The following is a 25,104-nucleotide window of genomic DNA, read 5'->3' as shown; positions in this document are numbered from 1 at the left end:
ATTTCCACCGTGGGAACTCTCCCCCGGAACTCGGGACTTTGGGGCTGTACTCGTGCTGCGTCCGAAATCGCCTACTTCCATTCTATATAGTAGGCGAAAATGAGTACGAGTCATGAGTAGTATGTCTGAAACCTCAGTATGCAAAACACCGTGGGCGAGAAATACCCGGATGGTCTACTACTTCCGCCGAGATTGGTGAGTGTGGATCGGATGGACACTTCTCTATCCCATGATGCCATGGGAGCTGAGCAACGGTCATATTTCAAAAGTAAATCAAATAAATATAGCGGAAAACTTTAAGGCGGATGTCCGTTTTTAATGTAAGTGCCAATAAATGAGTTTCTCGTGACTAAGTGATGTTTTTATCAAGGCTCACGTTTAGGTTGTTGTCAAAACGTCATAGGTCAAAGAGCATACAGGTCACATGACCATAAAACATGGCGGGCGCAGTATGTCCCAAATAGAATGCACTGTTTTAACGGCCGATAGGTAGGTACTTATTTAAGTTCAGTACGTACTGTCACAGTATGCGATTTTGGACGCAGCGCCGGTGTGTTTCCACCGCAGGAACTGGGATCAAAGCAAAGTTCCGGGTAAAAATCTCCCCCAGAAAGTCCCTGCTTGAGAGGTAGTACTTTTCAAGAGTTCCGGATGATTCCGGGGGTGGGCCTTGGTCGTCGAATATGCTGATTGGTTGAGTTCACGATTTCATTGGTTGACTCATGCTGCATCGTGTTCCGGTAAAAACAAACCACCATTTTTAAAAGTTTGTTGCGGTGCGTGTAGTTTCAGCTGTTTACTGTTTGATATGGATAATAAATACTAAAGATGGACCGACGACGAGGTCCTGGCTTTATTAAGTGTTTTTGTAGAGGACGAAATCCAACGGGAATTGGAAACGATGACCCACAATGAAAACGTATACTTAAAAATATCGAGTCGGTTATACAAGCTGGGCATTGTCGCACAAAAAAATGACGAGTGTCCGTCGCTTTAGGTGACGTCATCGTTGTTCGAAATTACCACCGCCTCCTGGACTGGGAGAAGCCGTCACATGCAGTCCTACATCACGGGACTGATTTGCTTAATCTTCACGGTACTTTAGACCGCTATGGAAACGCAGACAGCAACAGGTCTGGGGAGAAAAAATTTCCTGGGAAAAAAACTTTCTGGGACAAATTGTTCCAGGTAATTTCGGTGGAAATGCGCCACTAGTTAGACTAAATTCATGTAACCCTTTAAAAATATTATAGACCACTTTACAAGATGTAAACACTGGTCCAAAAGCACTTCCGGTTTCAGTTTTTATTGATTTATTATTATTTTTTAATCTTACATATATAATTAAATCTTAAAGATATTTATATACATGTTTAATCGCTTACAAATATTCTGTTGGTTGTATTTTGTTTAAACGTTTGTGTAACTGAAACAGGAAATTCTTCTGTACTAGCGTCAATGAGCATTGATTATGCCAACCAACGAGGTCTATATAATATATTATTATATAAATAAATACAACTTAATAAATAACTTTTCTAAAACTTTTTGGGTTAAAAATGAACAAAATTTGGTTAACGAGTACATAACATGAGATCATGAAAATTACATTTCATGCAGTGTGTAATGTTGGCGTGTTTGAAAGTAAGCAGTCTGCCAAGTTGTAAATCTGAAGGTGAATGAATAAAAAAGTTATTGGCTTGGAGAAAAGGGAGTCGACTCTGAATCACGCAAACGAGTCGTCACTAGTCCGATTCGCAAACCGCCGCGGATTTACGTCACTACATATAGTCCCCGCCTACGTTTTGCTATAGGACTGCCCGCGAAAACTTCACTCTTCTGCCTCAAACACTGAAGCTCGTGAGCCTCATTCACGGTAGACCAATCCCAGCAGACTAGACCATCTGACCAATCACATCAGACTAGACTAGCGGAAAGGAGGGGATTAGACAGATGAATCGCGGAACGAATCATTTGAGAGTCAGTCAAGAAGTAAGGGAATAACTACCTATTATTATGAAATAATAGTGTTTTTACACCTTCTATGTATTGTTGTTGGACACTCCGTAAACCAAAGTAGGACCTTAAAAATCCCTAGTTATGTACTCTTTACGAAAGTACATAAAAATCAGTGTTTAAAACTGACGTAAGTGATCCTTACCTCACCCCAATTCTCTATGGTAAGCTTATTAAAAGTGATTAATAAATTGGGCTATAATTTCACAGGAAATATCAGTTTGACATCATTTGACTTTAACCCATGTAAAGATTTATGTAAAGTAACCTGCAATTTTATGTTCCACCAGAGATGGCGAGATAGGAACAAAAGTTATGAAATGCAGCTTTAAACCAATATACATATGAGATTAAATAATAACTTTTTTAAATCACATTTATTTCAAGTATTTGTCTACTTCAAGAAAGTTTCTACATGTCAAAAATCAGGTTCTTAACATCTTCAAACCTGAACACACACATTTACATTAAGTACTATGAAATAATAATAATAAAAAAACAAGCATAACTGTAATGACAACATTAAGACATTTAAAGAAGGCCAACAATGCAACACAGTAACTTGAAAGTTTTAGAACAAATTAGAGCGATGAACAAAATAAAATATAAACAACCGAAATGCAGTTTCTTAGAAATGTGCTCTTCGATATAAAAGCTACAATGTTTTGAGAACAGATGAGATACTTTCACGCTCTCTTTATTAAAAAAGTCAGTAACTCTTTATATTAGACCAGACGTATTTTCAAGAATAGAACAATGATTGAAAAATATAAAAACCCAGCAACGTACATTTAAAAGACTAAGAACAAATTTTAATAGCAACCATTTGAGCAAAAATCTATACACCAACATTTTCTTGGCCACTCCTCACCGTCAATCAATAAATCAACAATCATTTTCCACTATGACCAGTCTTTTAGGTACAAAGAATAAAAGAACAAAATTACACCATTATTTTCCAAATAGGTTCCCACTATTGAAGCAGTACCACAATATGAAATGAAGGCGCCGCCATCAATTGACCTCTATAGGTCTCCTCCTCAATACAGAGACATGCTTTGAAAATGATTTCCCACAGACAGAATTGAATCGTGGCCCAGAGTCAAGAGCGGTTGGACAAGCATGAGAGAACTGCTTTCTCCGGCGCGCCTGAATTCTGGCTGAACGGCGTTCGTAAAACCCATCTGCTCTTTGACTCCGATAAGACGTGGCGGTGGGAGGGAGCTCTGCTCCGTTTTCGCAAGATTTTTGGAAAATTGCTGGACGTTCAGTTGCTAAGACGTGTTTTCGCCGGGCCACTGGAATCTACATATCTGTTGCTTTATCGCGTCACGAAATTAGGATCCAGTTCGGAACCCATTCAACCAACAAGTGTACAAATAATTATAATAATAAAAAACACGGTGCATAAAGTGTCAATAGAATTTGTCTGCTTAGTGGATTTAAATATACGCTTTTCCGACTCGGCAGGGAGGCTTCGATGTTTGGGAGCTGAGAACGTGCACCGATTCAAAGTTGTTTTGAAATGCCCCCCGTCCGCCTAACTCCCCATCGTTTTTGACAAAGCCAGAAAGAGCAGCGGTTCTAGACCACAGCTAGGCTGGAGTCTTTAAATCCTGACGTGCTTCAAAGCGCGAAGAGCAATTCATCTTCTTATCTGAGAATGGAAACAGGCTTTCTATGTGGAAGTGTGAGTGGGGGGAGGGAAGCAAAAGAAAAACTGCTGTCGAGTAATTTTCCGTTTAAACGTTCCACTCCACAACAATTTGCATAAGCAGCCTGCGTCTGTGATAAGAAGATTGGTAATTTTCAAAGGCTCTGGAGGGATTGGGAATTAAAAGCCTCTCTCTGCTATCTCGTCTCTTGCAGCTGGTCACCACAGATTCCCCTGCTTCTTTCTTTCATTTTCTCCAAAACCGCGCCTTATAAACTTTTTCTCTCTCTCCCTTGCGCCTTCTTTTTGCTCAGCATACAGTCCCTCGGTGCAGATTTTTTGCTCCGCGCAATTCTGGCCTCTACTGTGGTTCAGAGAACACAGGAAAATAAATCAGGTAAAAGGAAACAAAAAAGCTTTGGGTGACAATGCAACTGTTGCTGCAGTTCAGAGCAGGAATTTTCCGGATGCTGCGGTGGGGACGAGAGATAGAGAGGGAGAGTGTGTGTGTGTGAGAGAGATAGAGAGAGAGAGAGATGGAAAATGAGTTAAGGGTAACAGGAAAGCTGATGGAGTGTTGGAGAGAAAATAGATTTCCAACCAGTCAATTTAGTCAACCTGCTGTACAACTATGAGTACAAAACATCTAAACATTTTTAAATCAAATACATTTACTTGAGAAGCGAAATCACACAGAAAAACATTCTGTCATCGTTTGCTCTCCCTCTTGTCATTTCAAACCTGTATGACTTTCCTTCTTCTGCAGAACACAAAAGAAGATATTTTGAAGAATGTTGGTAACTGGACAACGGCAGTATATATTGACTTGCATTGGTTTTGTGTCCATACAACAGAAGTGAATGGGTACCGCCATTGTCCGGGTACCAACTTTCTTCAAAGTATCTTCCTTTGTGTACTGCAGAAGAAAGTCATACAGGTTTGAAATGACAAGAATGACAGAATTTTAATTTTGGGGCAAACTTTGGGTGAACACTTTAAGATATTAAGCAGTGCTATCTAAAAATGTATCAAAGTTAGAGAGTTTGTGCTTAAAAGAAACAAAAAACATACCCGATGGGGTAAAAAAAGTCAACTTAATCCAAAGGGAGACAAGATTATTTTTCTTACCCCATTGGCAGTTGTTTAATGTGTTTCCCAGATTAAACAGTTTAATGAATTTGCGACACAACCATCAATCATTAACACATTAAAGGAAATGTGATCGTGCACGTTTTGCAAAACGAATTGCACATTGGTCGCACAAACAGATATCGTTTACTATTATTACAGCTGGTCAGGAAAGTACATACAGCAAACAGTTTTTTTTCACTAATATCGTCTCATTATTGTCATTTTGTTTATTTATCTTTGTCATTTCACATGGTTTCCTGAATTAGAAAGCTCCTGTTTTATAATGAACTGAAGACCACCAATTTTCCACTTTTAATAGCCAATTACAGGAAGGGAAAGGACAACACTATGTTTTGTTGGCCAACTAATCATGTGACCACAAATGCATTTCCAACCATGAAGAAGAGCAGAAAATATCTGCTAACCTCTGCGCCAAGAGCTCACCTTGAAGTCAACTAAATTAAACCCTGTAACAAATCCTGTCTGCTAGAAACAATGCTGCGAATTTCCACAGTCACTTCAACCCGCGTGAGTCACGTATAGGTTGCCTGTGGACATCACAATTTCCCGAGGAACAGAAGGACAGACCTGGTTTGCATTTGCGAGTGAGAACGAGAGAGTCATTTACCTTGTGTGACATTAGAAATGTCTTTATAATGCCATAATAACGTGGCATGATGATTACCGACATAATATTATTCTGCCTTTATCTCATCTGCTCATAAAATTGAAGGTCCATAAAATAAATAATGTTTGTGCTGCCACTGCCTGGCTTGTAATCGGCTTACGCGCAATTTACATAAAAATTCAGAATCCAAGTCTTCCTGATTATGATGTTTAAAAGACGCAGCGAATAAACAGAACTTGAGGTTCTCACTTTGCAGTTCTGCCTTTGGCAAACACGCCGTGTTCTCTGTCTGGTGTACACAAGTGTTTGATAGCTCAGTGGAAGAAAGCTTTATAGATGAACAGGGCCATTTTAACAGTTGCACCTTGATCTTCTCACTTCACATAATTCTGAGAACATAAGCAAATGAGTTTAGTTTCTGTGTGTCTAAACTTCTTAGTGTTGAAGAGCTGTTTGTAATTCAACAATCAGGGTTAGTGAACACTATGTGATTAACACTAAACTTAACAGATCTCAAAAACAGATCATTAAGAACAGTGTTGGGTAAGTTACTCTCAAAAAGTAACTAATTACTAGTTACTAATTACATATTCAACAGTGTAATTAGATTACTGTACAAATTACTCTCTCTAAAAAGTATTTAGTTACTTATTACTAATTACTTTCTATATCTTATATCAACCTTGATTAGTTTAGTGATTCAAGGATAGGCATGAAACGGCTCTTTTAATTCATTCAAATAAATAATATTAAACTACATATAGTATTTTTATTAACTGAAAGTATTACAAATGTGAGAATTATATATTAAATCACAGATTTTAAAGTTAGACTTTGAATTTTGATGTCAATTCCACTATTGCACACACATACAGTATATCACACAAAGTATTTAGTTTAATTACATCAAAAGTAACTGTAATTAAATTACAGAAAAAATAAGAGTAATCCCTTACTTTACTTTTTCAAGGAAAAGTAATTAAATTACAGTAACTCATTACTTAGTAACTAGTTACACCCAACACTGATTAAGAAACATTTTTAAATTCATCAATTTTGTCAATTCTTTAACGTTGCAATCCGTAACTTTGTTGGGCTGCACGTAAACAAAAATGGCAACACATTACAAGGTTGTATTTGTTAATGTACTAGCTAATATTAACTCACAATAAGCAATACTTCTACAGCATTAAATCTTAGTTCATGTTAATGTCAGCATTTACTAATATATTTTTTTAATGAAAAGTTGTATCTGTTAACAATGTGAACGCAGTGAACTAACATGAATAATTGTATTGACATTCATTTACATTGCACGGATTAATAAATGCTGAAAACGATATTGTTCATTTTTAGTTTATGTTATGCATTTCATGTTACACATGAAACCTTATTAATCTCCAGTGTTACAAAAAATCTAATTAACGCTCAGTGTGTATATAATTATATACACTATGAGAGTTAATTTGACCTTTATTAACACTGGCGATTTTACTGTGTAAGCGTTACCACAAAAATCAGTTATTAAGAAAGCACAAAACCAGTGTTCAAAACTCTTTATGCTGATTCTCAATCACAAGTTTGGTATGATTTTGTGGGAAATGTCAGTTTAATATCATTTAACTTCACACCCCATAGAGAAAAACACACAAATAACCTGTATATTTTTGTTTGAAACCGTAGTTTGAAAAGTAGTTGCAAAAGTTACGGCCTGCAGCTTAAAAATAAAATGAAACAACAACGGTTAAAAAAGTTCAAATGAAACTAAATCTAACTCAAACTGAATCTAAAGTTCTTTTTTTCATTGAGTCATTTCTGTTTAAAGTAGCTATAAACGTACTGCACTGTGCCCGTACATAGAACATATCTCCCAGTACTTAGATGGCCACCAAGTGACCAACCAAAGTGACTTGCCTTAAAGGGACAGAGGCCACACTTGAACCCACTGAACATTATGCACATAGACTAAAACTTGCAACAGCGTCCTCTTATTCCCATACATATTCATTCCACTTCAACTCCAATATCACAAAAAGGCCAATGTGACAGTCATCACCCCCAGCTAACTCCATTCATCACCATTTTCTAAATTACACTGCATGATTGATTTGCTTTGCTGTGCCTGATCACAGCATGTCTTAGCACTGATCAGCTCCTTTCTGCATACATTACACAAACCTGACAGAGTTTCAGCATGAGGAGCGGTACACATGCAAAGAAAGAGGGATTGATAGAGATGTTCCTACACCATAAAAGATGTCGAAGCAATACTGAATTTAAACTGAATTTAAGATTTGGACATACCAAACCAACATCGAAGCACAGTCTGCCACTGCAAATATCTTATCTAAAACCTGTGGACAAATGTAAGTTAAGAGTCTATTTATGAAGAGCAAATATTTCAATTTGATCTCTATTTAACCTCAATGCTGCCTAAGAGAAAGAAGACAATAAGCATATGCGTTACACAAATAAATAAGATAACAAATGTACATCTTCCCTAACCTCAAGTGTTCGCAAATATGTGATATGAATATATTAATACTGGATTGTCCATACTTTTGTGTGTATATGGGAGGAAGGGTTGATATAGAGGGCATGTTAAAGCAATGAATCTGCTCAGAGCAAAAAGAATAAGATGCACGGTCTGCATGGATTCTGTACTATTGGGACAGCATTTGGATTATATAGAGGCTGATAATCCAACACACTTCCCAATGTCACACACTACAGAGCAGAAGAACATACAGTTTATCCAAAGCAACCACACACACACACACACACACACACACACACACACGTTCTACTTAGTACTGTGCATACAAAATATAAGCGATAATATAAGATCATTTCATTTTATTGTCGCCAATAGATCCTACATCATGCAAATGCACAAACTGCTTTTTACATACAAATAAAACAAATGTTCCATTAGATGTTCAACAAAAACTGTTTCCCTAGACGACCCCATGTTACAAGGATATAGTGAAGTACTAAGAAGTAAGTACTATGTTTTTTTCCTTCCTCATCTCATGTCTTATCTCTCCAATTGTAATCAAATGAGCCAAGGGTACCACTGCTGTCTCTTTAAAAATAAAAAATAAAACCAAAAAACGTGTTGAGCAAAATGCATCCAGACATGTGTAATTAAAAGCCAAGTTCTGATCATACAAAAATGAAAACTTTAACCCAAAACTGAAGAGACTTAAAGCTTTACTTTGAAGAGTAGCCGGTGAAGCACTTTCCCTCCTTCACTTCACAAAATGGGCTTGTAATGGAGGAAGTGAGCAAATGAATAATGGTAATTGAAGTCTGGAGTCTGTGTATTATGGTGTGAACTCCTCACTGTCTGTTCATTTGAGTTTAGAGTTTGGAGCCGCGGCATGGTAATGAACAATCATGTTTCCTCGTGGTCCATTGAACTCTGATGGGGCTGATACAACATCATTCTTGTCACTTACAGACCTTCCACAGGAACTGCTCTTGGCCTGATGGATTATAGATTCAATTTATTTCCAGCCTTTGACGAACTGACATGTTGGGCCATGGAAATGACTTGCTATTTTTAATTGACTTGCGTGCGTAATGTTCAACGGCGTGGGTTTATGGGAGATGTTTAAAAGGAAACAGGGTAGTGCCTTAAGCCAGACGCGCACCCTCCGTCCCGCCTCGGGGTGGGCGGCAGCGAGACTGGCGAAGTGCTAAATTGCTCTGCGTGAGTTTGGTCACGGCTGAGCTCTCCTTGAGATAATGAAATGACAATTAATCCAAAAGCTGTTGCTACTCACTCATTTGTTCCCTTGCGCTCTTGTAAGTGGAGGAAGGAAGAGGGGGCAAAAACTACGGCCAACAGCAGAATGCTAAACCGCACTTCGGGGACTTTCGTTTGCTTTCGCAAGCTGGCACCCGTGTGTCAAGATGAAGAGATGCATACAGTGACAATGGTTGACAACATGCAGAAGGAAATGCCTGCACCCATTAGCCTGAATGATTTATATTGTGAATCTTAGAAAACGAAAGACTGGTATTTCACGGTCATTCAAGTTATTATAGTTGTTAGTTCACCCAAAAATGAAAATCAATGAGCTCATTATTTACTACTCCTCAGGTTGTTATAAACTTGTACGCTGATGTTTTTTCTGCAGAACACAAAATGGAATTTCTAATAAAGTTCTAAAGAACAAAACGGTGAGTAAAGAGTGACAGAATTGTATTTCTATGTCAACTCTCTCTTTAAAGGTCCACTGTATGAAATTTAGCGGCATCTAGCGGTGAGGTTGCAAATTGCAACCAGCGGCTCACTCCACCCCTCTCCCCTCCCTTTCGAAGCACTACGGTGGCTCATACAGACAAAGATGTTGTGACGTGTTTGCTTGTTTGCCAAAGGAGATATTGTATTTACGAAACACGCTTTGTAGAGTTTGTCCCTTTAGGGCTACTGTAGAAACAACATGGCGAATTCCATATAAGGGGACCCGCTGTGTGTGTAGACAGAAATAGCTCATTCTAAGGTGATAAAACATAATGCTTCATTGTGTATAGTCTTTATATACGTCTGAAGACAAAGTTATGTACTTGTATATTATATTGCATTTCTATCAATAGATACTCCAAAAATATCACACATTGGACCTTTAAGTGAAAAACCACATGGTGTAGTAAGACAACAGCATTCAGAAGAAAGATAAAACAGTACAAAGTCGTAAATGATAATAACAAACAATATTTAAAAAGAGCTTCAAGTTAAAAATCTTAATTGCCAACATGCGCACAGACTGAAACAAATACCCCTCCATACTCAAATCATTCACACTAAAAATTATTACTGTAAAAAGACAGATTGTCATATATTGCAATGACCACTGAAATAAAAAAAACATTATATCAGTTATTAATGAATTCATTTGTAATTTGGGGGGTTCTGACAAATTATAATTTGTGTGTTTTTAGAATATTTAATGATCACAATTACCGACATTATTGTATATCAGCATCGAAAATATGAAGTCTTATAAAATCTTATAATTTCTTATAACTTTTATAACCACTAGGACATTTGACTCACATACTTCACTGGGAGAAAACATCTGAACAGTCATTTGAAAATGGATATGGCAAATTTACTGTAAATGTTTGAAGGATAATTATCGAATTTAGTGGCTCATAAATAACAACATGTGGAAGAGCATGCTGTGTGTGATAAATAAACATGGTACAATTCTTGGGTTCGCAAACTGTTACATAGAGACTCTTTTTACATAACAACAAGATGTCAATAAAACTCACAATATATTAAGAGTGACATCGGAAATAACACTACCTGATAATGACTGGCTTTCGCAAGCTCCTGATTGGCCGTTTCCACATGCGACGAGGTGGTCTGAATGTAGTCTTCAATACTGTCTGTGGAACGAGAACAGGTAATACGGTTATCATTGTGTTTCAATGTTTCATACAATGAAAATGTTCTTTCAGCTTAGAGTTTCTGTCCGTGTGCCCGCAACATTAAAAATCACAAGAGCATGTGTGACTCACACACACATTCACAAAGAAGAATGTCCAAGAACACCCTGTACCAAAACATCTTTACAAACACACTCACTCTCTCATGCATGTTCTCTTTCTCCGGAATAAGGGGATAAGAGCACGCTGACAGCAAAAAGCCCATAGTGTTGCCAAAACTGCAGCTACACAACAAGATTGTGGGTTTCTACTGTATCCACCATCACCGCAAAATGACATCTTTCAGGAGACAGTTTCAAGGCCTAAACAATACTCACCCTTGGATTATTCTATGCCTGTAGTAGTTTATTTTTTGTGCAATTTAAACATTTCAAAACTACATTTCTGCTTTTGTGTTTCACTCTGGGATGTAGGCAGTCATCCTCAATTCGGGATCCGGACCGCGAGAATATTGTTTAAATTGAGCCGCGCGTCTCTACACAATAGAGAATCACATCACACGCGCTCTTCCGAATATATATGTAATTGATCTTTTGCCGCTATATTCTCTAATATCTTTATCTAGCCTAGCGCCAAATGCGCTTCATTTGATCCCTTTCCGCTCCGCGCGTGCTGCTTCTCTCCCGCCAAACACACGCCGCGTGAAGACCACAGACACGTTCTTATTTTAACAATAGTAGTGCAGACACGCAGAGAAGTTAAATGGACACACAACAGTAAACATTTGCATCTGTCAGTCTATTTACTGTTTGCTATATGTCTCCAACCCTTCAATCAGATTTGTGATATTTTATGACAATAATGTTTTTATCTACACTTAGCATTAGCATTATTGATCAGCATGTAAACAGTTGTGACGCTGTAAAAACCCAGGCTAAAGTCTCATAATCTAATTAATTATTATAATATTAATTTCACTAAAGATTTCAATCTTTTAAATGGCATTATTCAGTCAATATTGAAGATATTGTTGTTATATGTTTACAGAATATTCTGTAGGATGATTTTATGTAGAAAACGGTAAAAATACTTTTTGCTGGTTTTCACAAGCAGGATCACATTTTATAATGAACAACGTTCTAATTGGGAAATTGTTTAGTTCTGGTATGAATGGCATGGAAAAGCTAATTTAGTAAGTCAATTTGTTTTCTGTTTATGATGAGAGCATGTTCGTTCATTACATTTGCTGTTTGTTTTTTGTATTTACAAATATGAATCATCGGACTTCTATAGGGCATTCCCCTATAATGCCACAGAGCCTACAATACATACATACTGACAATACATACATACTGACGCGTTACAAGTAACGTGCGTTACGTAATCATATTACTTTTTTAAGTAACGAGTAATGTAACGCAGTTACTATATAAATTTACACATCAATACTCGAGTTACTTTGTTTTTCTAGTAACTCGAGTTACTTTTCAGTCTAATCATTGATTTATATGAACATTTTTTAAAATGCAGAAGTGAAATTCTGAATTAAAAGTAGTGTAGACATGATCGCTCATTTTTGCGCAGAAACAGTCGCTAGTCAGATAAGCAGTGTTGCCATGTCTGCAGTGCTGCAGTGTTCCGGCTTCATTTTCAAATCTGGCAACCCTTGACACAGCGATGGGAGGCCAGAGCTCAGATGTGGAGCTATAGTGTGGCCGCACTCGCCACCATAGACAAAATGCCTGCAAATGCCGGTCATGCTCAATAGATAACTTTCAGATCGCGAAATTAGCGCGAGTCACGAGTCGTAACAGTAATCAATTGCCCTGCAAATGCCGGTCATGTTTGGAAGATAACTTTCAGATCGCAAAATTAGTGCAAGTCATGACACGCAAAAGCAATCAATGGTCTCATGCATCGTGAATGTAAACATAAGCTGTGTTCGAGTGTTTGTGGCGCTGCACGCACAGACAGATCTGCAGATTTAAATGGACATGGTCACTGTTAGAAGAAGGGTTGGGGAGCACAGGAGAAAGAGAGGAAACAACTGTCATCTGTTAGTCTCCTCACCAAATACCAGCATATATACAACATAATATGTTAAATGTCATTTTCCCCTCAAAATAATATTATATTATATTAGTAATATATTATATATTAGATTAATCATAATTTCGTATAATACAATTGAGTTGTTTTGGCTCAACGAAGTGCTCAGCAATGCAAAGAGGATCTGTCATATCCCTTATATATTACTTTATTAAATCTAAAAAAACCACCCATATTTGCCGGCCAAAAATCCTCCTTTTCCCACACAGTGTTATACGACTGGAAACTCTGCCGTCCCAAAAGCTCTTGTGCAACTAGCTGCGCTGTCAAAACACAATAAATATGGAGAGTGACACCGAAGTTAGCAGTGTCAACAGTAAGCAGAGCTCTGATGAGGTGGAGGACTACTGGTCAGGAAATATTTGAAATGTGTTTTAAAATGAAGGTGTGTTATAGGCTATATAGGATTGTTAAATGCATTACAGGATTAAACACTAAAGAACAGCAAAGTCTGAAAAAGCATGAGCATCAGTTAGGTGAGAAAAAGTAACGCAAAAGTAACGCAAAAGTACTTTCAGTTACTTTCCACAAAAAGTACCCAAGTACCATATTTAGTTACTTTTTTATAGAGTAACTCAATATTGTAACTAGTTACTTTTAAAAGTAACTTTCCCCAACACTGCATACTGAGTGGATATAAAGATATCTTTTATATCCAACTTGGCTAAATTGATTAAATATTTATTTATTTAAAAAAGAAACATATTGTCCGGACCTCCGTTTGGAGGAAAATATACAGACCGGACCTCTTGGAACTTTAATTGAATACCCCTGGATTACCCCAATACGATGATGTGTAGTGGCAGAACTTTCATTTTTTTAAGATACATTTGTATTTGCATTGAATACTTTTTTTCTATTGCTACTGCTTTGAAACATACTTTAAATATAACATTTAATCATGAATATCATTGGTGCTCCCATTTGCTAACCAGGCAACAACAGAGGTTCTGGTAATATTTGTTAGGCATCTCCTACCAAGAGAAAACAGCTTTGACAACTTTAGCCAGTATTTTACTACAAAGGAACCGACAAAAGAGACCCTCCCGATAATTCACACACATACTCTAAGCTAGACACTCACAAAGGCTTGGCTATGTCCTTGCTTTCTTAATTCGGGGAAAAAGTCAGCCAATTATTAACTTTGAATAATCCAAATGAGTTGTCTTGTTCCAATGCACATGTACTTATTCTAGCAAGTGAGAACATAGATTCAAATGCAAAGTCAATTCCCTTCCCAATTAAAAACAAATGTGTGGTTCGCCACACCGGAGAGCAGAACGAAAGCGAGAGAGCCACGGCGAGGTTAAAGCAGGGCAGACTCAGTTGAGGGGAACACTGTAGACTTCACCCCCGTCTAGCTGTAGGAACTAATGAGGTTTTGTTTATCTTTCCTTGATTTGATTTGCTGTTGGCGGGATATATGGGGGGGGGGCAAGAGACCGTAAAGAAACATGTGGAGGTGACGTGATATATTTATATATATACTTATAGGTGGCCTTTTCGAGAATTAACTGAAGCTCAAACGTGTCTATCATCTTGTAATCTTCCAGCCCACCATTCACCTTTTCTGTGTTTCTTTCTATTTCTAGAAACTGGTAAATTGTCAGTTGTACAGTAACTGAGCTGGGTGATGTGCAATAGCTCGCTGGTATAATTAAATCTGGAGCTGTTGTATTGCGCTTCCATAGTTTTTCCTTTAGGTTCTTTATATCATGTTCTCTGTAAGGTCAGGGGCTTCTTCTCAGGTGGAGGAGCTTTAACAAGATTCATTGAGTCACAAAAGTGAAAAACAGCGAGAATGAAGTTAACAGTGAAGCAGATGGGAACAAACAGGCCGCTACAGTGAATATCTGAGAGAGTGCGCATGCATCCGAAAGTCATTCACGACCTTTTTGGTCTTTACGCCAGCGACCGATACAACACTTACAGCTTAGAAAAAAATCTAATTACTAAACAGTCATTTATTAACTGATTAACACAAGATCTAGGTAGAAATACAGGAAAATTAGCCTATTTTTTACTCAGCCTCAAGCCGTCTGTTCTCACTCAAAATGGACGCCTGCATGCTCAATGAATCTCATCTTTTGAATTTCATTGGTTGTCGCATGTCTTGTAACCACTAGACGCAATGAGATTCAAAAGATGAGATTTGTTGGGCCTGCGTGCCTACAAATGTATCGTTTTGTGTCATGAGACATGTATTTCCCTGGGCGTGTAACCCTGGAGTCGTATGTATTATTGTTATGATGGATATATGCGCTTTTGGAGCTTCAAAAACTCGGTCTCTATCCTTTGCCATTGCCACGCTGGGAAGAGCCAGGATATTATTTAATATAACTGAGATTGTGATCCGCTAAGAGAAGACAGTTATATAAACTTGGGACTGTGGGTGAGTAAAATATAGGCAATTTGTTTTTTTCGTGGCGAAATGTTCCATTAAACACAGAAGGGGAATGACATACAATTAATTCAGTGTTGGGTCAAAAAGGGACAAACCGAACAGTTGGGTTGAATTAATCCAGAAATGTTTAGATTTGACCCAACAATGGGTTAAAAAAATCCACCCTAATGTAATTTATAACCCAAAGGTTGAGTCTGTCCCTTTTTGACCCAATATTGTGTAGAAACTCAGCATTTTTATAGTGTATCAAACAGAGACATCATCTATATTACAATCAATATTTATCATTTCTTCTGTACCACCAACATTTTACAAGAGTCGTTTCATTTATGTCGTAAAGACTTTCTGAATTCCTCAAAATGCACCATAGCTAGTTCTGAAAACATATTAAAGGAGCAATGTGGAGATTTTAGTTGCATCTAGTGGTGAGGTTGTGAATTGCAACCAACAGCTCACTCCACCCCTCCCTTTCGAAGCACTACAGTGGCTGCACAGCTTTGCCGAATGAGATAATGTCTTTTCGAAACACGCTCCGTAGAGCAGTTTGTCTGTTTAGGGCTACTGTAGAAACAACATGTGAGTTCCATGTAAGGGGACCCGCAGTGTGTGTAGATAGTTATAGCTCATTCAAAGGTATTAAAAACATAGCGCTTATGTAAGGTCTTTAGAAACCTCTGAAGACATGGTTATGTATATTATATTGCATTTTTGTCAATAGATTATCCAAAAAACTACACACTGGACCTTTAAAAAACAATGATTTGTATAGACCGTTCAACGGTCATGCGTGCGACTGACCCCCAGTTAACTTTCGGTTTGTGTTTGGCTAGTGTCTTATAATATAACTATTTACATTTAATTTAATAATAGTATTAAATAAACTATTTGTTGAATTTTGTTGCATGTTCATTTTATTAAATAAATAATTTGTTGAATGGGTGCTGTAGTTCGCATTTAAACAAACCGTATGATACATTGACATCTAGCGGTTGAGCTTTGTATCAGAGTCTAAATTCTAAATATTGGAGATACAAGTTTAGCCAAGTAACGGTTCTTCTCAGTTTCTTTAGATTGTTATCAGAAATAAACTACAGGCTCTCTGTTGTTTGTGAATGTGTACCGGAAGTTCAGTCGGGGGTCACAAAAGTGAGCATGCGCAGTGATGTTTGCTTATGTTGTTAAAATGAAACCGTCTATAGCAGCATGTGGATTACTTTTCGTATCACTTTGTTTATGTTTATGTAAGGAAGACACAGTACGATAAAAATTAAATGCGTATCAAGTTACGCCAATAGAAACTAAATAAATATATATTTCAGTCCAATGCATTCTGATATTGCTTCATGAAGATGCTACAGTACCTTGCATTTCATGCTCGGGATTAGCTTTGTAATAGGATGATGTCTAAAATACTGCCTCGATAGGCAGCTCACTAGGATTTGGCACACAGCTACAGTAATGTTCTGATTAATCTGTATTCATATTCATTTTATGACCAATTACTCAAAAATATCTCTTGAACTTAGAAATTTGATGAAGGATGCACCATAAACTACAATGTATTGCCAGCCATGCTGTGGAGATGGAGTGTGCTGCATTGGGGTCCATAAAGGCTAGGACTGTTTGTGCTTTTGAGATGATTCACACGCCGGCTCTGGCAACACAGGCCCCGATTCCCTCTTTTAATTCAGCTTTTTACATGCAGTCTTGCTCTGCAGAATGTAGCCTTATCAACTGCCAAACATGAGCAAATAAGGCTCTGAAAACATAATAAAATAATTGTCGCTTTTTAATTTTAACCGGCTCTACAACCTCAATTCATTTGAGAATAACAGGGACATACTTTAGTGACTCTAAATGAACGGGCCTGACAAGTCCTTATCTGGAGAGTCCTCAGTTGGTCACCATAGACACACACACACACACACACGCACGCACACGCACACACACACACACACACACACACGCACACGCACACGCACACGCACACACACACACACACACACACACACACAGCAGCGAATGCTGAATGCTACTGAAAACATTAGGGTAGAAATAATTACAGAATGAACCAATTAGGGAGCCACAAAGCTAAGCCGTAAAATAAACACCCAATTAGTTTGAAACTCAATTTAGCATTCCTAGCCACAAAATCAAATCACCTCTTTAGGAAATTAATAGATGCACTATGTACACTGATGCCTTTAAGCAGTGCTAAAGAAGTAAATGAAAACAGCAGAATGAAGACGAGCTACTTCTGTATGAACAATTGGGCAAACAATACAAACAAATCTGAGACAATGGTAATGGCTATGTATTTAATCATTTGTATAATAATATGCATCATTTGTTACGGTCCTACCTTCTTGTTTATGAATTTCTAGTCATGTGGCAGGATCGGAACAGAGCCCTTAGGTTTTATATGAGAAAGCCATGAGTTGTGTATGTTTTACATCTCATGTGTTTTCTTGTGTCTTGTCATTGGCCTCGCCCCTCTCGTTTCATGTATTGCTTCCCTCTCGTGTCTAATGTTCCTCACCTGCCCTGTGTAATTATCCCTCGTTTGTCTTGCCTATAAATGCCCTCATGTTTCTTTGTCTTGGGCTCGTGGATTGTACTGTGTATGTGCTTTGTACCTCATCCAGTGTTCCCGTTCCCAGCCTTGCCCGTGTTCTGTGAGTTTTGTGGTCTACCATGTCGTGTCGTGTCGTGTCGTGTCGTGTCGTGTCGTGTCGTGTCGTGTCGTAAGACGTTTGGTCGTGTCCTTTAGTTTAGTTTTGCTGTTCTTGTTTTCGTTTTTACCCCACGTGGGAAGTCTTTTGTTTTATATATATATATCTCTTAGTTTCGTTTTCCCCCCATTGAGGGTGTTTGTTTTGTGTTTAATAAAGTCTTGTTTGTAAAACCCCTTCACTGCCTGCCTGCATTTGGGTTCTTCCGCTACGCGCCGAGTCGTGACATCATTATTATAAGCTTACCATTGCAAATAGGGGTAAAAAAAGTAAGGAAATACACAATGTTTATTTATTTAAAAATCGATGGTAGCTTTAAACAATGAAAGTTCAGTAATAACGGCGTGGTTTTTCCAACTATGGCCACTTGGCTCCAAAAATGAAAAGACTGCAATCTGCAAGTTTTTTTGGTAAAAAATAAACACAAATCAGTCATTGAGCAAGTAGATAAAACCTCAATGTTTAAAACTATCCCCTTACCCTTACAACGTTAAGCTTATAATAATTATTTACAATTTAAGCTCTGGAGTAGGATTCTGCGAGAAATGTCAGTTGTTTATCAACACGAGTAAAGATAAGTATGTAAAGCATCCAGCAATTGTATTTTTAAACAGAGATGGCAACAGAGAGGCAAAATCTATAGATTGCAGCTTTAAAGGTAGAGTGTGTGAAATTTAGCGGCATCTAGTGGTGAGGTTGTGAACTGCAACCAACGGCTCATTCCACCGCTCCCGTCCCAAGCACTACGGCGGCTGACACAGAACTAACATGTTGTGACGTTTTTTTTCCTCTTCTTTGCCAGAGGAGATAATGTATTTACTGTCGAAACAACATGTCGAATGCCATGCAAGGGGACCCGCGGTGTTTGTAGATAGAAATATCTCATTCTAAGATTGCAAAACATAACGCTTCATTATGAAAGGTCTTTATACACCTCTGAAGACATAGTTATGTATGTTATGTTGCATTTCTGTCAATAGTTCCTCCATCCTCCAAAAAATTACACGCAGCACCTTTAAAACAAACATATAAAGTCTAAGTGTAACTAATATATGGGAACTTAGTATTTAAGGGTTGCAGAAGAGTTATATCTACAGTTGATATAGTACTTATTTAAAGTGAATCAGCTTATATAAATACCCAGGATGCAAGTTTGGCTCATGGTTTCCCTGGTCGCTCCCATCCTCAAAACTGCAAGGGCATAGAAGCGGAGGCCAGTCTCTCAAAAAAAGTTGGCAACAATTTATAGACCATTTATGTGGTCCTCACCACTAAAATTGTCTAAATTATGTTTCAATTAAAATCTTAAAATGTAATCAAGTTTGTGTGGGGCTTAGGTTAGGGAGTTCAGTAGATATTATTACACTAGGCTGCTCTACAAAAATGGAGGTCTATGAGATACCCTCACAAATGCAGAGGAACAAACCTATGTGTATGTTTTGGTTGTTTTTATGGTCACACCACTAACAGCACAGCCTAACCCTTTTCATTCAGGTATGTGTCATGACATCACATCAGAGTACAGGCTTTTGTCACCAAAGTCCTTCCATACAGCTGTGCTAAAAGCGCCAATCCAAACTTCTCCGCTCTCCTATCTCACCCTCCCCTAATCACCACCATCCACACAGCCTCATTCACGTCCACCTCCTGATAAACACACACCCTGCAACAATGGAAAAGAGCAATTTAGCCACTTCTATTTCAAGCATTGAGAGACACTCTTTAAACCCTAATGGACTCCCAAAGCAAAACACAACTGTTCACACTGGCTTTCATTTCCGCCTACCTCTGATCCAAAGGCTTTGAGGAAGACTTTTCCAAACCTGGAGGCAAATGTTTTCTATGCTAGCATGAAAACATTTTGCATGTTTGCATGCACGTATGGAGGTGTATACAATCACGTAGACATAGACAAACAATTGAGGAAGTATATTTGAAGGAGCACATAATTCCAGGAACATATGGCAACCACATGAAGAATAGCAGAGTTTTCAAAGAGAAAGATGAAAATATGCCGCTGTATGCTAAAATTTGTAGTTGACATTATTTTTAATTCTGTCGGATATCTGTCAAGGTTGAACATAAATCACTGCTATGCATTCTGGGATTGCTTTATCCACAAAGGAGGATATACTGTGTGTAATGCCGCCTTACAATGTGGCCCAAACAATGTGTCTTCAAAGATCTTTACATCTTAAAAAATGATTGATTTCAAAACAGAGCATATGGATCATTTTATAAACAAAACTCATGGTAGATGACAACAAAATAAAAACTGCAATACATGAGGCGTAATAAGATGAGCAAAAAATGGCCCAGACTCCCCGAAAAACCAAAAAACAGCCCACCTGCATCCTAAATTGTTTTTCCAAAGGGCACAACGGTTCTATCGAGTGGTTTATTGTTTACCGTGTCTCCCACTAGATTCTGAGGTTTTTGCTAGTCATAACTTGTGATAACCTTAAGCGTGTCTGACATCATTTCCTTGTGTAAATGTTAAGCGGACTAAAGCTGAAACGAGGAAAGTTTCAATATCCAGTTTGTCTCCCTCTGTTTTTCACCACCGTTTTGTCTCATTTCTCCTTGAGCTGCTGTTGTACTTTGACCGTGAGAGTGTTAAATTAGGATGAAAGATGGGCAAAGTATATCTTTAACCTCTCCTGAAGGAATAATATCTTCACTCATCTGCTCTGCTGAATGTACAGTACGCACAGGATTAATTAAAACAGCCGGACGAAAGGACATGGTGTCGGATGGCTACCAATTAGTATAAGAGCGGCAATATCCAACAGGGAGGCCACGACTACGCGGTAATCTCATGCAATATGTCACACTCAGCTGTACTGTAAAATCTTTTTATGTTCTTTATCACACATATTTAATACGCTGAGGTGAATGCAATACTGATGCACACTCAACAATAGTAGTTTAGTTAGGGGTATAGTTCACCCAAAAATGAAACTTCCGGGTTTACTCACTCTCTTTTCATTTTAAACCTGAGTGACTTTCTTCGGCAGAACACAAAAGCAGATATTTGGAAGAATGTTGGTAACTGAACAACAGCGGTACCCATTCTCTTCTATTGTACGGACACAAAACCAATGCAAGTCAATGGGTACCACCGTTGTTTGGTTACCAACATTCTTCCAATTATCTTCTATTGTGTTCTGCTGAAGAAAAGAATGTCATACAGGTTGAGGGTGAGCAAATGATGACAGAATTTTCATTTTGGGGTGAACTGTCCCTTTAAAGAATGCGGTTGTTGTCACTCTCATTTATAACCAAATTGTTGAAAATCACGACCATAATATGGTTCTGGGGTAATGTGTGAAATGCATACGTCTTGAAACTTCCCGAATCACATACTTGAATCTGCTTTCTACTTCAATCTTTTCACACACATCTGTTCTTCTCTGATCTCCTCCAGTGCTGGAGAGACAAACACTCTATCTGTTATGTATTGAGCCAGTGAGGCTGGTGTCTTGTTCACTCCTCTGAAACGCCATCCCATCACAGCAGGGGATTACGGGACGGATATGGAGGGGAGAAGTGATTATCAATAAAAGGCCAGACAAACAAGGCTGAGTCAATATAGACTCTTAACTTGAAAAACAGTCCCAAACACACACACAAATAAGATCTCACCTATGGCGTCTCCTTGTTCATGCACCATGCTGGCCAAGTCCTTCATAATCTGATTAACGTCCAGCATGTCTCTCTGCAAAAACAAACCAGAGGTTAAAGCTCGCCGATGAGTCAAACAAGCTTCAAGGTGTTCTGAAGAGCTCTTCGGTGTACTCTCATGCATTACTTCAAAGACATAACAAGCAACAAATGAAGCAGAACGATAGAACAGGAATGGATCATAATGAACATCTATCAGACGTTCTCACATATAAACAGTCTTTAATACCTTATAGTACTTGCTCGTAAATGAAAAAACCAGGGGGTCAAGCTCGAGACCACCCTAGTGTGTTTTGCCGTACGTCTCCTTTTTGTAATTCGCTCTGGATAAGATCGAAATGCTTTAATGCATTTTTCTAGTTTCAAAAGGAGGTGTGGCCACACACAAAAAAACAATTTTGACAGTCATCAAACATAAAAAACAAACAACATGAAGTACAACTATGTTAAAACCAAACCTCCACCTTCTCTGGAGCCGTTTTATGTCAAACCTCTATTCTCTCTACCCATGCCTGAAGCAACACGACGGCTTCAAAACCCTCAGTCTATCTCCTCCTCACAGGCCTTTTTTGTCCATACACAAACCCATGCAAGTGCAGCTGGGTCGGTGGAGCCGAAACCATTGAGCCATTCATCACAGGTGTCAGCAATTGTTTGGGAAACTGGCAGCCATCCTGGCTCTTGGCACAAACTGTCCACCCGGAGCCAAAATGGCCCCTAGCAAACCCTACATTACCAAAGACCTTCTGCATTTCTCACCGTGGCTGTCAGCACCATCACAAAGCAACATATTTATTTTAACCAGCAAGGAGCTTGAGCATTTTACAGTTAGGTCTTCAGTAAGGCAAAAGATGTGTAGCGTCTTAATGCTTGATTATTTATCCGGGAGGAACTTAAAGACTAAACCAGCATGGACATCAAGTCAGAGCAATCATACAGTAAGTACATTTACTGTATTGGTTAAAAACGACTCTCAGTGGAGCGGCATCCCCTTTGAGAATTGGGTTTGTAGCTAACAGGCGTTCAATCCAGAATAAATCAAAGCACAAGTCATAACCGCCAAACACAATTGAGCATACTGAGGGGAGTCTGGGGGAAAAGTCTGATGAAATATTAAGAAATTACCTAAAATGACCTAAACAAACTTTCCTGTACTCTCACTTCCAGACAAAATCATTTGCTGCCTTATCTGTAAAATGTTTTCTCCACACTTTCCAATTTAAGGTCAACTGTAAATATATTATAAATGTATTAAAAATAAAGCAAATACTGCATTTAAAATTCCAAAAATAAATAAATGAAAAACATTTTAGGATTACATAAAAACAAAAAGAGGGCCTTTGGATTTAGTTAAATGAACTAGTTTGTGTTCATTTATATCTAAACAAGAAAGGCAATAACATGTTGATTTTAAGAACACACTGTGCCCCTCTGCCCAGGGCCGTCTGAGTAGACCCGGGGGGAGGTGTGCTAGTTTACATCATTCACGAGGTCATAAAGAGTGCCCTAATGTTCCCTTATGACCCCAAACCCACTGTTTGTCTTTTTGTGACTTCTTCATGAAGTCTGGCCCCTGAGACTTTGAGCACAGGAGGCGGCTTCACAGATGACCAATGCTAGTAAAGTGACTTCAGCATGCACTTCAGGGATACTTTGGATAATATGAGATACAGTAATGAAGCAGTGGGATGTTTTATATATTTAAAGGAACAGTTCACCCCAAAAAGAAAGTTCTGTCTTCCTATTACGGTAGTCAATGGTGGCCAAGAACTGTTTGGTTACAAGCATTCTTTATCTGTGTTCATCAGAACAAAGAAATGTATACATATTTGAAACAACTTGATGGTGAGTAAATGATGACAGCACTTTCTTTTTTGGGTGAACTGTTCCTTTACATTTCCAGAGAAATCAGGAAAATAGCAAAGTGTACAAGAAAAAGAGGAACATTTTAATACTTTTAAACTTTTCCTCATTCATTTATAAAAATATGTTATCCTAAATTCTGTACTGAACATTTGCCTCACATCCATGTGCATAACCCATATCAATTGTAAAACTTTAAAGAATGCACAATGCTACATGCACAACACCAATGCTCTGTAACTGTAATATTGTATGCAAAAATGTGCATACATTTAATATGCCATATGATTGTTGGTTCATTTAAAATACATCCTCAATAACTATATGAATCACTATATGAATAATGAACATCAGCAGAAAGACCCAATCAAAGCGTCAAGTCGATCAGATAGCTTCTCTTTTTCCATGTGCGGTGAGCCTGTTTTTTTTAACAGAAAGACAGATATATATAAAGAGAGAGAGAGAGAGAGAGCACAAACACAGGTCTGATTGGACACAAAGGGTCTTTCTATGTTTTATTAGATACAAAATGTCAGACGTCTGCTGACTCTGACACACACACAAGCTTCACAGGGTCAGATGACAGGAGTTGCCGCTACGCAATTAAATGTGAGGACCGATAAAGCTACAGAAGTCACGAAAAAAACCCACACTTCCAAACAGAAGATGATTGGCACTTCTATGAATACAACAAGCCAGGACGTTTTGCAGGAGCTGTGACTGACAGGGCTGAATGTGAGAGTGACTGTAAACCATCAGACGGTCCAAGACAAGAAAACTGTGAGAATGTATTGTGCAGATAAGGCGAGATGTAAGGAGGAGACGGAGTAGCGACGAACTGACTATTCCATACGGCACCTGAGGTATATTTGCAGTTGTGTCCACTTTGGACAAGATATGGAAGATATTGTGAAATATGTAGTTCAGCATGACTTCTGTTATATCTCTGAAGACAAAAGAGAGCCCTCTTGTGTTACACCAATATCACAACTGCTCCACAATTTACCTCATTTACTGGCAAAAGTTTGTTTCTTTACAGAAAAAAAACCTATTAAATAACAACCTTACGCAAAGAATTCTGGGAACCAAAAACAGAAAAAAAACGGTTAATGAGGATTTCTGGGGAAAAATAAAAACAGCATAAGGTAAAATCACACCGTCTTGCATACAGATGATAACATTAAAGCTGTAAACACCAATGCAATGTTTACGGTCTAGGAACAATTGTTATGCCTTGAAATGCGCTGTGGATGATGCAGACGTGGTACAGCGGGTGAAGATAATGCGAGTTGACTACCCTCTGTGTTTCTGATTTCAAGTTCTCTCACTGAACGCAGCACGTATCAAGGCTCCCCCAGGGCTAACAACCTGAAATCTCCATATTCAGAAGCCGCCAGCTGGGTGTGTGTAACTCCGAGAGCACGTTAGAAAGAAGATGATAGAGGCAGAGCAGTCGGCTGGTGGCTGATAGGTTCATAAT

At 38.3% G+C, this 25,104-nt stretch overlaps 1 protein-coding gene across 4 annotated transcripts in view; it reads right to left on the bottom strand.

The window, feature by feature from the left end:
- The window catches only part of tsnare1 (T-SNARE Domain Containing 1), a 100,271-nt gene that overhangs the window by 16,601 nt on the left and 58,566 nt on the right, over positions 1 to 25,104 (bottom strand). For 3 of the 4 annotated variants that reach the window (XR_008963386.1, XR_008963385.1, XM_057340287.1), the window contains exons 9-10: positions 21,723 to 21,795; positions 10,750 to 10,832 (exon numbers count right to left, since the gene is read on the bottom strand). Coding sequence is in view for 1 of the 4 variants with exons in the window: in XM_057340287.1 (XP_057196270.1) it covers positions 10,750 to 10,832; positions 21,723 to 21,795 (156 nt within the window). In the remaining 3 variants the exon portion in view is untranslated. The remainder of the gene's footprint in view (positions 1 to 10,749; positions 10,833 to 21,722; positions 21,796 to 25,104) is intronic. The other variant, XR_008963387.1, reaches the window with a different exon arrangement.

This window comes from Triplophysa rosa, linkage group LG8, assembly GCF_024868665.1.
Source record: "Triplophysa rosa linkage group LG8, Trosa_1v2, whole genome shotgun sequence".
NCBI lineage: Eukaryota > Metazoa > Chordata > Actinopteri > Cypriniformes > Nemacheilidae > Triplophysa > Triplophysa rosa.
This window is presented reverse-complemented; position numbering and strand designations above follow the sequence as displayed.